This window comes from Trachymyrmex septentrionalis, unplaced genomic scaffold (assembly GCF_001594115.1).
Source record: "Trachymyrmex septentrionalis isolate Tsep2-gDNA-1 unplaced genomic scaffold, Tsep1.0 scaffold81, whole genome shotgun sequence".
NCBI lineage: Eukaryota > Metazoa > Arthropoda > Insecta > Hymenoptera > Formicidae > Trachymyrmex > Trachymyrmex septentrionalis.
Window position 1 is genome coordinate 1,935,799 of NW_017305997.1, and position 13,941 is coordinate 1,949,739.

Genomic DNA, 13,941 nt, shown 5'->3' on the forward strand with positions numbered 1-13,941 from the left:
TGCTTTGCCTTCGATCAATCAACCCTCTCTCTTCCGACTCTACTCATTCGAGAAGGGGTGGAAGTCGAGTAAATTACTGCGAAATAGGTGTAGCTTACGCCTTACCTATTCCAGCTGGATAGTTGGGTCAGGATTGCACGACACAAATTATCTGCGGGAGACCTATAGAGACCTATCTACTAATTCGCTCACCTTCTGTTACTTGTTTTCTATCGTTCGCTTTTTCTCTGTTTATTTTTACGCTCGCGACAATGCACTATTTCTAGTCGAAGTGCGAAAGAATTTACTGAAACAGATACAGGGTTGCATTCTTTGACAGGATAAAAATTTGCTCTCTCTCTCTCTCTCTCTCTCTCTCTCTCTCTCTCTCTTTCTCTCTCTCTTTCAATTCACTTTACTTGAAAATATGTATATGCCTTATTATATATTAACGCTTAAATGCCTTTTTAGTATGGCGTACCCTTTTTCTCCTTTCAATAATTTTTCGATACTTTTTTCATTGCTTATAACTTTTTTTATTAATAAAGATATTTGTTTGGTTTCTTAATGTCTGGCATTTTGATTAAAAAAAAAGTTGTCCACAACGTTCACAGTGTTTATTCGTATGAAAGTTATCAAACTGAGAAAGCAACCGAATTAGATTGCTATATCCAAGTGTTGTTTCCGTAGCGTGTGACGTTTTTACGGTTATATTTTATGTATAATCTTCAGTGAAATATCTACTTTGTAATAGAATACGGAAAGCTTGGAGTAATTTCGGACAGATAGATAGATGAGTGCTTAATGTTTTCAAGTAAATTACATGAAACTGTATTAATGGCTCCAGTCTCGGCCTTCGTCACAAAGTTTGAAACTACTCTACGAGAGTACATCAGAAATAATGTGTGGACATACGTAGCCAAAGTTTGTACGCGATTGAGCTTAACTACAGCGGTGAAATTTATCCTTGTAGATTGACTTAATTATATTAGTATCCAATCAAGTTAATGTGTAATATACTTATTAATTTCGAAAGAAATACAAACTTTGTTAAAAAGCCACGTAACGTATAAGTTAAATTATTTGGTAGGGTATTACTATGACGTATCATTTATGAGCGATAAAGCATATAACTATTGCATACTACCTTGCAAATAGCATTTCAATCCAATTTCGTGTTACATCAATTCCATCCGATCATAGTCTATTGAGCGCACAGTGCGTTAGCTGATGAATGTTGCTTTGGCAATACGTACATTATATGAAGTATAATATATGTACAAAGGATAATCGAGAGATATATGGTTCTTGAGTATATTTAATGAAGCATAACTAAATATTGTGTCGTGACGCGGCAATTAAACAGCGCAACATGTAGAATAAATAAACAGTAGAATAAATAATAGTGTGAAGCAAAGAAAATTTATTTTATATACAGGGAAAATTTATTTTACATACAGAGATGGAATAATGGATGTAATTCCTTTTGCACACACCATTCGAGCGAATGCTCTTAATTAGCAAGAATCTTTTATGAACTTGCTGGCATGAGCACGGCACGTTTCTCGCGTTTATAATCCGAAACACGGCTTTAAGCAGTGTCGGCGTTCGTTATCGTTCGTTCGTAGAATTATTCTTTTCTTTACGGTCTGGAGGAGAGTTCCGATGCTCTCATACTCGTATACGTTCAATTAAAACAACTTACGCGAAGTTGGACTAATACGAACCATTAACGACGAAAGAAGAAAATCCGATTTCCGAAGGGTAACGTCTACATGGCATGACTGTAGTACCACGAAAAGGAAATACGAAGGGGTGAGTGCATTTAAGCGGAAAACGCAGATCGAATTGAATGCGATGTCTATACGTATGTCATTCCTGGGTTCGATCCATTTCTGTTTTCGCCTTTAATTCTTAACAATTTGCTTGATTAAAAGATCGAGGACTCTCAGCCCGAGCCGATGGTTACGGCCATCGCAAGTGACCATTAAACTGATTAGATGGAAATAATAACGGTGCTGATAGTCTTTCGTTTTGCAGTAAAAATAATTATCTATAATAGTAGTAGATGCAGCTCAGTAGCAAATAGTGGCAAGCGCGACCTTTTTTCGAATTCCATGTGGCGCGCGTTTCTATCGACGAACCGTCGATTGAAAATCAAACCGCAATATCGCAGCTCGCGTATCCGATCATCGAGGTTAAATTTGATGACGGAATTACTGCTATTCACGGAAACAGTGCATCGATGCGTGCTATTGTTCTCTTTGTGACACCATCAGAACAGAATCGAACTATTAAATATTAAAGAAAATCGATACTCTTGTGCAGACAGAGAAAGAGAGAGAGAGAGAGAGAAAGAGGTGGGAGGGGGAGCGGGGTAGAGTAATTCAGGATACCACCCTCGCATTGGATAATTCGACGTGGGCGTGGAAAGCACGATAATATACTAAACTATAATAAACGCATGAACGTAACGCGCGATCAACTCAACGCTTTGTTAACGTTATATCGCGATGAAATAGATGCACTTCAGTTTAGGTTTAACACATTTAGGCACTACGCAACGCGGAACTCGGAAAAGATAACGTCACTTACGTATGTTGGTCCACTCGATCAAAGTTGATGGGCACCTTGCGGGTACCGGAGGTACTCGGGGAACAATACACTTCCGGCGCGGCTGACAAAGACGCACGGCACGTACACCGGAGGTTCGGCATCGATGGGAGGCAGGCTGGAGAGGAGGACGTACGTTTGATTCCGTATAGAACGGTGCAATACATCTCTCCTCGGTTTACCGGTCGCTCGCTGAGACGGAAGTGTATCGTGCCCGACGAAGCGGGCACATCCGGCTCGCAAGATTAATTGCCAATAAACCTCTATTACAGAGACCTCTTCCCGCGCCGTCACTCTTCTCACGATATCGCGTCGTTTCCCGGTCAATCGCTTCGTACGCAACAACGTCGATCGCCTCTACTTTTTCGAGATCCTTTGATGAGAATAACGAGATAACCTGGAAATTAGATTATTCAGTGTCACGCTTTTGCAGCAGAGAAAAAAAAAGGACGTGGCAAAAAAAAAAAATGCGGCGAAAAATTATTGATCATATAAAAGATAATTTATGATAGAAACGATGTAACACAACTCAGAGACGCGCAATTTATTTCTCTCGGTTATAACGATTTACAGCGACCGTCACGATTATTCACGCAATACGAGCTGTCTCGAAACAAAATGCGCTGTCTCGCGAGAAGATTGATAATTTATTACTCTGTAGCGTCTAAATTTATTTCTTGAAAATTTGGCATCAGAAGGATTTGTAACGGTAAAAGAAGATATACAAAAAGCGTGTATTTCCATTTCAATTTAAATGTTTTACATTTCAATTGACGTAGTGTGAAAAACATTACTAACAAATTGTTAAAGGTATGCACGTGTTTTTAATTATGTGATGCATGACTTCGCGCTTGGAAATTGCGTTTATGCAAATGCGGTGACTATCTGAAAAATTTGACATAGAAAAATGATACCAGTTTGCGTGCTTAGAAGCTGCGTGATTATGCATGCAATAAATCTCGCTTCGAAATCGCCAAGTGAATGCTTAGGAACACGTGCGAATCGATCGTAGCCTATCTTGCACCTCCGCCTGGTAATCGAGGGAAATTGCTTTCATCTGAATTCAAAAGCATGTACGGGAGATCAAAGTTCTTACGTGCCGACGATGACGAAACGAACGGACGATGGTGCGAAGAACTTATCACGCGAGCGTCGATTAAAGTTTCCACCTTGCATCTGGTTTCATGAATTTCTCAACCATGATTGATCGTTCCGAAGCGCTTTCAAAATTGTCATCTTCGGTTCGAACATATTCTGAGCGAATGTTAATAAAGGATGACAAGTATAATATTACTGGCGCCTCATGAATAATTTTTATATTAATCCGGGCATTAGTTTTCTCTTCTTTTCGTGTATGAGATACAGAATTCGCTGTGATTGACATAATACGAGTAATTTGGAAGCCGACAATATCTGAACCGTAAGAATATACGGACGGAAAAGTTTACCGCTTATGAACATCGACAGAATCGATACCCATATCACGAAGGTATGGAGGAAAAAGAAGACGGCTGAATGAAAGAGAGGGTAAATTGATGGAACGCTCCGATTAAAAGCTAATGACATCGCGTTTCTACGCGAATGACGGCTTCAAAGGAAAGCTTTTTCTGAAGTTCGCTGGCTTGACAAACGATCGTAAGACCAACAAGAAACGATGTCTGGCGCGAACCATCTTAATGAAATGGTCTTAATTGAACCAATTGATTAATTTTTCTGTATATTAAATATAAAAATTTAATATGTAATATTTCTAATCGTTTATTATTGTTTAATATTATTATTGTTTAATATTTCTAATTTAATATATTTTCATTAATAAACAAGAAATATGTGGGCGATAATAAATGTTAAATTAATGAACAAAAGTAAAGAGATTAAATAATTTTAATAATTTATACAAGTTAAGATAAACAAACATATATTGTACAAAATAGAAGAAACAAGTATCTTTTTACTATTTTTTTCATTTTTTTATAATTTATTCATTTATTGCTCTACAGGATGTTTACAGACCTAACGCACCACCTGCCAATGGCATATTCCTGAAGTTATTTTGAGACTAAAATTTTAATATCAAAATGTCGAGGTTGTAATATTTTTTGAATTATTTAAAGTCAACAAATTGTGCCGTCTAAGTTTGCGCGTTCAAGTATGGTATAACGCAAAGTGCTAAAAGTAAAAGCTAATAGTTGCTCTTGTTAAATTAATATCAATATAAATATTATTATGTAGGCGAAAATAAAATTACTGACATTTCTAATTCTTGATATTTATTATGTTAAACAAATATTTAGCCTGGACATTATAATATTAAATTTTTGCCTCAAAATGACTTCAGGAATCCGCTATTAGCAGGTGATGTTAGATCTGTGTACACCTTGTATATGTTAAAAAAAAAAAAATAGAATAGAATCGATCTCTGGCTATTATTATTGCTACTATTATTATCATCTATCATCAACTAGCGAACTACGTGATGGAGGTCTACTTCTGAAAAGCGGATATTTGTTTGGACGAGTCTATGGAAGTCCATGAAAGTCCACAAATCTGAGAATATCCTTCCTAGATTTATAGCAATCTCTGTAATACCTGCAATTTCCAAAAAGAGTGGACGTGCGGGAATATGTCACTCTCTGTGCGACCGTTTTCTCGGGAAAATCCTGCTCTTTCATATAGCAGTACGTGCATCGCGCTTGACATATGCCACAAATTATTATTTTGACGTTTCAGATCGCCCCTTATTCCTGCATCAGAAACTCCCAATTCTCGTGTCTCGCGAAATCATGATGCAAAAGCTTTCATCAATCATTTCAACAAAATGAAAATATAGATAACCGGCGACAAGAAAAATTATGCAGAAAAAGGACGGCTCTGGAGCCGAGATACATTATTGTCTCCGCTTTTTTTCCGAGTTACATTGCGTTTTTCACTTCCCGACTGTCCAAGAGATGGATATTAATTAGCAAGTAGCAGTAACAATATACGTGCTCAAGCACGAAATAACAAAGGGATAAATGTCGTTAATCGTGGAACATTTAGAACAATTGCTGCACAGAATGTAGATTTTTCTATGGCCGAGAGAGCAATTAGAGAGTCTCTCTATATTTAAATTTTAATGCCAGCTCTCAGTGCGTTTTGATGTACCATTCAGGAGAAACAGTGATTCGTTTTTTACAATACATTAAAAAGTCATATTACTGGCGGAATATATGTTATCAAAAATGACTAGCAAAGAAAATTTATTTAACCTACGACGATATATAACGATCGCGATGTAATAGCGCACTCCGTTACTCGTATAAATCTTCATCGTATTTCCATCGTAATTTCTGATGTCTCTCTTATCTTTACACACAGATAAATTCATGCTTTTGCATCAACCGTAATGTAATTTATTAGGAGAACGGGCTTAAAATCTCTTACGTCTCGTGTCCCGTTGTTACTTATTCACTTTTCGGCTACCCGGCGAATAAAGCCGATGCTGTGGGTGTCGCCGCATCTGGCGCCAGGGACAATTAGAAGGGCTCATGAGCCATTGGAATTAACACTCACAACGGCGCGGGTGAATATTTACCGGCGCGTTATGCGGTCCGTAGTGTGCGTGGGCTTGTTCAGGAAACAATAGACTTGCCGAGTAAGCCGTCCCGAGAAGCGCGACGATACGCCGAGAATATCCTCGTCGAAGATCGTACAGACGCTTGCCGTAGAGATACTAGGGGAGGACATTATATGGGCGATTATATCGGTAGATGCTGATAGTGAGAAAATGGAACCTCCATGTCAGCAACTGGAGGGTACCACTCCACAGGCCTCATTGACCGAGCTCTTCACCTCGTGCCAAGAGGACAATACCGATCGCGAAAACTTGCCTTCATCGCGACAATCGAGCAGCCAATTTTCTTTGGAAAAAAAGACGAACTCGTTCGTCAACTTCAAATGAACGTGACAATTTATTTCAGAACGAAATCGGATATAGCATACTAATCCTCCGAAATTGACATCACAATCTTTAACGCAGTTACCGACACTGAGTCTGTAAGGTTCATTTAATTTCTGTTGATTCAAAAACATTAATTAATTTTAAGGAACCAAAATAACATAACTTGTGTAAAAAAGAATAAATATTACGTATATTTTAATAAGAATAATTTAATATGAATCCAAATTTGCGGATGTAATATAAAGTGACAACGAAATTGAACCGTTCGACATTTTTTACAAAGAAATTTATAATTGAATGAATTCAAAAGATCTACCGTGAGCTTCGAAGGGTTATAATTATAAAATATCAAGTATACTTATTATCAATTAAAATGCTACTGTACTACTATGATCTAATGATAATGGTTATTGTTGATTGTTATTGTTTCAGATTGTTGACTTTTTGCTACTTGGCAGCATTGAATTGTTGGTTGCTGCTGTGTCCGGCTATTCTCTCGCATGATTGGCAAATGGGATCTGTTCCTTTGGTTACGTCTTTTACGGATACCAGAAATCTCGCCACCTGTATATTCTTCGGCGGTTGTCTGGTTCTCACGTACAAAGCCTTTACGGATTTCGAGGTGAGTAAAATTTAATAATCGCAGATTACAATTAAATATTATTATATTATTATATTACAATTAAACGAAATATTTACATGTGAATTGCGAGTAATGCACAAATATTTCTTCAAGCGTTGGAAAAATCGTTTATTATATTTTCTTTGCGGTATAATATTAATATAGGTAAGCTTTAGTAGAGTAGTAGAGAGTAGTAAAGAGACTTAGCCTGGATCTGCAATAAATTTTTAAGCCTTAATCCGTGGAAAGAAATGGACGAATCGCAATCGATTATTCTCCTCGCATTCGAACGGAATTGATCAATTTCTTACGGCTTAAGGCTTAAAACACCTATTGCAGATCCGGACTTACTGAAATTTACATTTATCGAATCGGCGCGTAAAGAAAGTATTCTTTTCACGAGGCCGGTATCGTTGATTTGCCGATGTTATCGGTCACCTTACGAGATCATAAAGTGAAATGATCATCAGTTATCCTCTACGAAACGTCATTCTGCCGTTAAATGTTTCAACCGTTGACCTAGCATAAAAACGTAGTACTCGAGTACCTGTCGGCTATTGTCTACAGTGATGAAATTGTGCTTGGCTCGAGAGTCATAAAAGAAGTTTCGTAGTAACTACATGACATAATAGTTCCAAGTCAAACGATAACGCGCGTATCTCGTAAACTACTTTTGTCCTCTGTGTCTTTTGGATTATCCGTGACGGTCGTTGAGCCTTCAGCATAATGACCTCTTTAAGGTTCGCTGTCTGTACGTCGATGGTCACTTTTCCTCAAAGAGGTCATATCTGTGCTTTTAATGTCATCTCACACGCTTGACTAACCGCCGGCGGTTACCTAGCTCTTCGCAGGCACGAAGTGGAAACAGATGTCTTCTTCTCAAACGAGGTCATCCTTATTCTTATGCATATAGCGCATTTATGCGTGAAGGGAAAAATCTTTTTACAAATATAATTGCTTTCTCTCGTGGGTATTTATTAGTGCAGTTAGATTTCGTAAATGTGTCTCAAAACTTATATAAATTATATTTTTTCTTATCCCAACATGAGAGAGAGAGAGAGAGAGAGAGAGAGAGAGAGAGAGAGAGAGAGAGAGAGAGAGAGAACGTTAACTTTTCAATATTTGTTTTAGAGAAATTATATTTTATGTAGAAAGTCGGATAATGTTTTCCTAAGATTTTGTCTAATAGATTTGTAATGTAAATCATATTTGTAATATAAATCACATGTCACACATCACATTAAATAAGTTATTTTTAGTAAATTGTTAGTAAATTTTAAAATAATAATACTTTATCCATTATTAGTACATATTCTTTTATAATTTTGGTATTAATTAGTAGAATTTAGACATGTGACTTTTATTTAAATGTTTTTAATTAGAAGAAACATTTTCCGTGCTTAGGACATAATTATTTATAATTTTACCAACAGCATTAAGAACGACCTAGTCGATGAAATGTCTGTTTTTAATTGTAAGGATGTAGTAGCAATTAAGAACTTGCTGTTGCTCTTAGTCCTTTTTTATTATACAAATTTCATTTTATTTAATTAAGTAATCGTTTTTGAATATTAATAATAATGTTTGCTTTTACATGTCAGAATTATATTTTTAATATCGATCGGTAACGTTATGTGTATATATATCTACTCATTAAACAACCTAACATTATTTGTCGACATTTTAACGTCAAAATAATGATATGACGTTTATTAAAATAATCTATGATTCAATAATAATATAAAAATTTTTTAAAAATAGAACTATTAAAATAATTTTAATTGATAAATACTTTATTATGCATATAGTATGTACATTCTTTAATTATTTGAAAGAAGATTGATGCAAAAAATCTTATTCACTATTATCTTAATTTATTATTATTATCAGCTTGTATTCTTTTGTCCATTTACATATTTTTTGCAAATTCATTTTCGCTAATGCTGCAGCTTCTTTGCTACAGATCTTTCCTCCATATTATCATATTTTTTGCTTCTTATTATCCTTCAACTTTAATAATCTGTATAATATATTTTTCTTAAAAATTTCTAATTTTTAAACACAAACATATCTAAAAAATGTCATAAAAATGGAACATGTCTAAAAGACATCCGAAAGACATCATAAGGACATCTTCTAGACAATGCGTGTTACCTGGGATTTTATCTAAAATTATCTTTCCGCTTTTGAGAGAGATTATCGACAGATACTAATGATGCACTCGATACCCGTGCATTTATTTCGTTCGATTTTTCAAGAAAATGTATTATCTATTCATGCTTCAACGTTCCAATTGGACGTTGGCGATATTTTTCATTTTTATTTATTTATGTTTTATTTGTTTATGTTTTCGATATCATTTTGAGATACTGCAACTACGAATACCGTAGTATTTGTGACTTCTTCACTGTTACTAATATTATTTTTATTTTGTTCTATTCGGTCTTTTACTTTATTGGAGAATGCCGTTTCTATGGATTCTCACTGAAGATTTGTATTATATTCGTGTTCTATCTATGCTTCTGCACGTGAATTGGATAACGATGCTGCCGTTGTTACGCCACTTTGATGTTCGTCTTTGATAACGCTAGTACTCGTTTTTTTTTGCTGATATAGTTATATATTTCTAACATTTGCAAAGTTATTTTTCTATGCAAATCTATTTTTGTTTATAATGCGCGCCTCACAACCTAAATTAGACATTGAATTCTTTTATACAAAATTAACTTTGTACATCTTGTCATACATTTCTAAGATTATTAAAAATCGCGAAAATGACTGATTTTTATAAGTTTGCAATAATTTCCTTGTTTTTTTTTAAAGATTATTTAAATTTTTTATTTTTGTCTGTGATTTTGCATAAGAATTATGTCACTAAATCTCACATTAATTTATCTTGAAATTTGTTTTAAACTTTTTAAACTGGAAGACATTGTCTTCACTGACATCGCGACGCTCGAAGAAACTTTCCAACTTTCTTTTATAATATCGCTAATACGTTCGTGTTCCGTACATGAGTTGAATGACGTTACCTCTTCCATAACTTTAGACATGCATTTCGCATTTTGTGAAGTTGGTTTTTTCTGTCGACAACAGCATGCGAGTAATTGCTTGTCTTTCTTTCAAACATTTAAATTATTCTGTTGCGGTTATGATGTATCATCCTTCGTGTCACTTTTCGTGTCACTTTACGTTCATTTTTTTTTCCTATTTTTTATGTATGACACTTGCTATGACGGCTATGATAGTTGCGTTAGTCAGGTTTATTATTCTTTTTATGCTGGCTGTGTTATGGAATTCACATGCATTGGAAATAATTGTTCTCAATTTTTTTTCATCCCAGCGTTATTAATAAATTTCTCTCATTTTCCAAATTGTCCTTAATAATTAATTCTAATTCTACTATTTCTGAACTTATAATATTTTAATGTTTTATATTTTTGCACTGCGATCGTCAATATCGATCACTTCTGTAAATGTATTGTATCAATGACTTTTCTTCAGTGACGTCTCATCAGTTTGTTTTTGTGGTTTTTATATAATATTTTCTTCACGAAGATCATCTGACGATACAATCCTGAAACATTCACGTTTATTGTTAATTAAAGTCGCTGTATTTGTAATATTGATAGTAATTTCTTAATTTTTTTTTATTTTAATTCTGACTTTCCGTCAACGTTCATTTATCGAATGTTTGCGAATTGATTGAAGTATTAGCTGAATATTGATATATCTGCTAATACTGAAGGACTTTCTGATTTCCCATTTTGAGTGCGCGCGAAATAGCGATGTATAGGCTGATAGTATATCGGCTCTAGTGGATGATTTTTAATTCCACTAAAACCCATCTCAATCTCCGTTGATGTTGCATCATATTATCTATTACAAGATGAGTTCTTCCTAGAATGTTATAGTTGTGTTCAATTTTCATTTTAACTGTGGCCGATCCATCATCAACTAATGGCAACGCAAATTATTTGTATGCTTGCTCCCTTTTTCATCAGATAAACTCGACGAGAATGACATCGCATTGTTGGCGGCAACACTTTGATCTCTCTAGTGACAATGCTCAATATCCATCTTCACAGCTTTCGCGGAGACGCTCATGGAAATTTTTGTTATTAACATGTTCCTTTTTTTTCCTAACTTTTCTCATCGTTTTCATCGTGATGTGAAACAGATAGTAAAGCGTTGAACTCCATTGATGTTAAAATGTTTATTTTTATTCGTATATTTTTTATTCCTGTATACCCGTTTTATTTATTTATTTCCATATATCATATTTTTTTCATGATGTAAATCAGTCGAAAGTGTTCAAGTATAAAATCCGTCAAATCCGTTGTTTTTGTGTTTTAATCAAGATAATAAACCTATTTATTAGAAGCAAAATGTTATCGATTTTCAAATTGATGCTCATATCCTCGTTTTATTTTTATATCCTCGTTCCCAACAAATTAGACTGCTATTTTTCTCGTTGTCTAGACTTAGAATATTGAGCCCAATTTTGTCACAAAATATTCGTGAAATTTCCTCTCTGATGGCTGCATGTGAAAATGATCGTATCTATCTTTCACGTTTTGTTTCAGGTTTCGAATAATTTTTCGAAATATAAAGTTTCTTATATTTTTCTTTCTCTCGTCCTTATCTTGAATTCATACGTTCTGTGGCATGAGAGGCATGAGATGCATAAGCTGTGGATGAATCTGCGTCTGTCCATTTTATGTGTTTCCATTTTGATATACCGTTTCCTGTCTTTTTACCTTCTGTTACACAAAAGTGCAATATACTATGCATATACCTGTGAAGATGCATGTCGCAGTCCGGTATTCTCTTCATATGGTCGTGGGATAACGATCCGTGCATGTCGTGCGATATCGTAGGTTTATGAAGCATTCCATTTGTCTCGTAAACATGCTTCTCTCCCGAGGTAATCTGCAGTTTAGGCGCGATATATGTTTCTGATATTCCGATTTATGCAATAATTTCGTATATGACCATTCAGCATCTGCAGTATTGATCACTGTGGAATCAGATGGTGTATTAAACATTTATTCTGTAACTTAATAAGCGGATATTGCTGTACTAGTTTGAATTCTTAATACAGAAAAGTAAGCGATTTTTTTCCGTTTTAAAACGTTTTGTTATTTTTACGTGTCGTAATGGTCGACAAAATAATGGCTAAGAATTGACTAAAAATCAAACTAAAACAAGATCAATTTGCTAAAACAAAATTATCACACAAACTTTTTTTATGCTGCTTTAGCAGTTGTTATTTTTGCTCATATCATAAAAATATATTGTAATAAGTAGCAATCCGACTGTTTAAAGTTGCAGTAATCTTTTTTTCCACGAATTTCAAGCGTTATTTTTTATGTAATTTAAGCGAATGTCTGGATATATTTGTGCGGCTCTCTTTATGTGAATTAATTTGAAAGTCGACAGCTATTTTCTTTTATAATTTACATGTAATTTAATCTGCATTTGCGAGTACATTTGTATAGTTTAATTTATCACGATACTAGATGAAAACTATTTAGATGAAATAATATTCTATAACAGAAATAATAGGAGAAAAATAAAATCGTTGAAAAAGCTTCATTTCTTTCTTCATTTCTTAACGAAACATAAAAAACTGCCACTTGTCGCAGTATTTTTATACTCTTTCTAGCAAATGTGAAAATATTTTCTTTCGCAAAGTTAAAATATCATTTTAAATTATCCTTTTATGTAACGATTTAGTTTGGTTATTTGATTTTATTTATTTATATAAAATTTCCTCGATTATATGTATACTTTTCTTTACACTCTGAAATTTATCTTTTGGATAAGTCAATTAAGAAGCGGCAGTTCGAGATCGTTTTAAATCATTACTCGTTACACATTTAAAACTTGCGAATGCATTTAAACATAATTTTACGAGTATGCGAGTTGCGTAAAAGCAACATCAACTTACTTAAGTATAACATAAACTTTAATCGAGTACACTCATCCGGTAAAGATGAAGAAACTTATGTAACAGTTTGCTTGAAGAGATTTCGATGCAGTAGCGTCGGATTTAACGAGAATTTAAACTATATTTATCAACAAATGTCTGAAGTAATATGTCTTATATTCTTTTTTTAGCAACAAAGGCATCCGCCTCTTGTTCTTGGTTGGATGTTCCTGGTGCTGCCGTTCCTACCTGCATCCAATCTTTTTGTCACTGTAGGTTTTGTCGTGGCAGAACGGGTTTTATATACACCAAGGTAATTTTATGAAGGTTTATATTTTACTTCTACAATTATTGCAACATATTGATGGCATAAATTCTCGATGTGATTTTACAGTGTTGGGTGGATTATTTTGGTCGTCTACGGCATGCAGGTGAGCTGGACCGCTGTACCACGACGGAAAAGCTGGATCACTACAGGCGTAGTTCTCCTATTCGTTTTAGGATGTTTCAGGACGGTTCTTCGGAATAACGATTGGACATCTAGAGAAACTTTAATCAAGTACGTGACAACAGATTTACGTGTCTCATGTTTTATTAACCGTTCGAGAAGAGAAACTTCCTTGCTTTGAATAAAGTCCTCGTGCTAATAGCAAACATAAATAATCGTTCGTACATTGCACGCAATCACAGCCTCGCAATTACGACAAAAATGATTTTGTCACGCGAAGACATCGTAGATATTTACGGGGAGTGTCTAGTTTTGACTTAAACAAGGAGATTGGCATCGTGCCAGCGCGCGCGCGTGTGCGCGTGTGTGTATGTACAATATATATATATATATATATACAGTATATA

The 13,941-nt window shown here is 34.8% G+C and overlaps 1 protein-coding gene across 1 annotated transcript in view; it reads left to right on the forward strand.

The window, feature by feature from the left end:
• LOC108754890 (transmembrane and TPR repeat-containing protein 1-like) overlaps positions 1-13,941 on the forward strand; it is a 157,443-nt gene that overhangs the window by 115,378 nt on the left and 28,124 nt on the right. Inside the window, exons 7-9 of the mRNA XM_018497547.1 lie at positions 6,965-7,154; positions 13,278-13,399; positions 13,481-13,645. Coding sequence (XP_018353049.1) covers positions 6,965-7,154; positions 13,278-13,399; positions 13,481-13,645 — 477 coding nt within the window. The remainder of the gene's footprint in view (positions 1-6,964; positions 7,155-13,277; positions 13,400-13,480; positions 13,646-13,941) is intronic.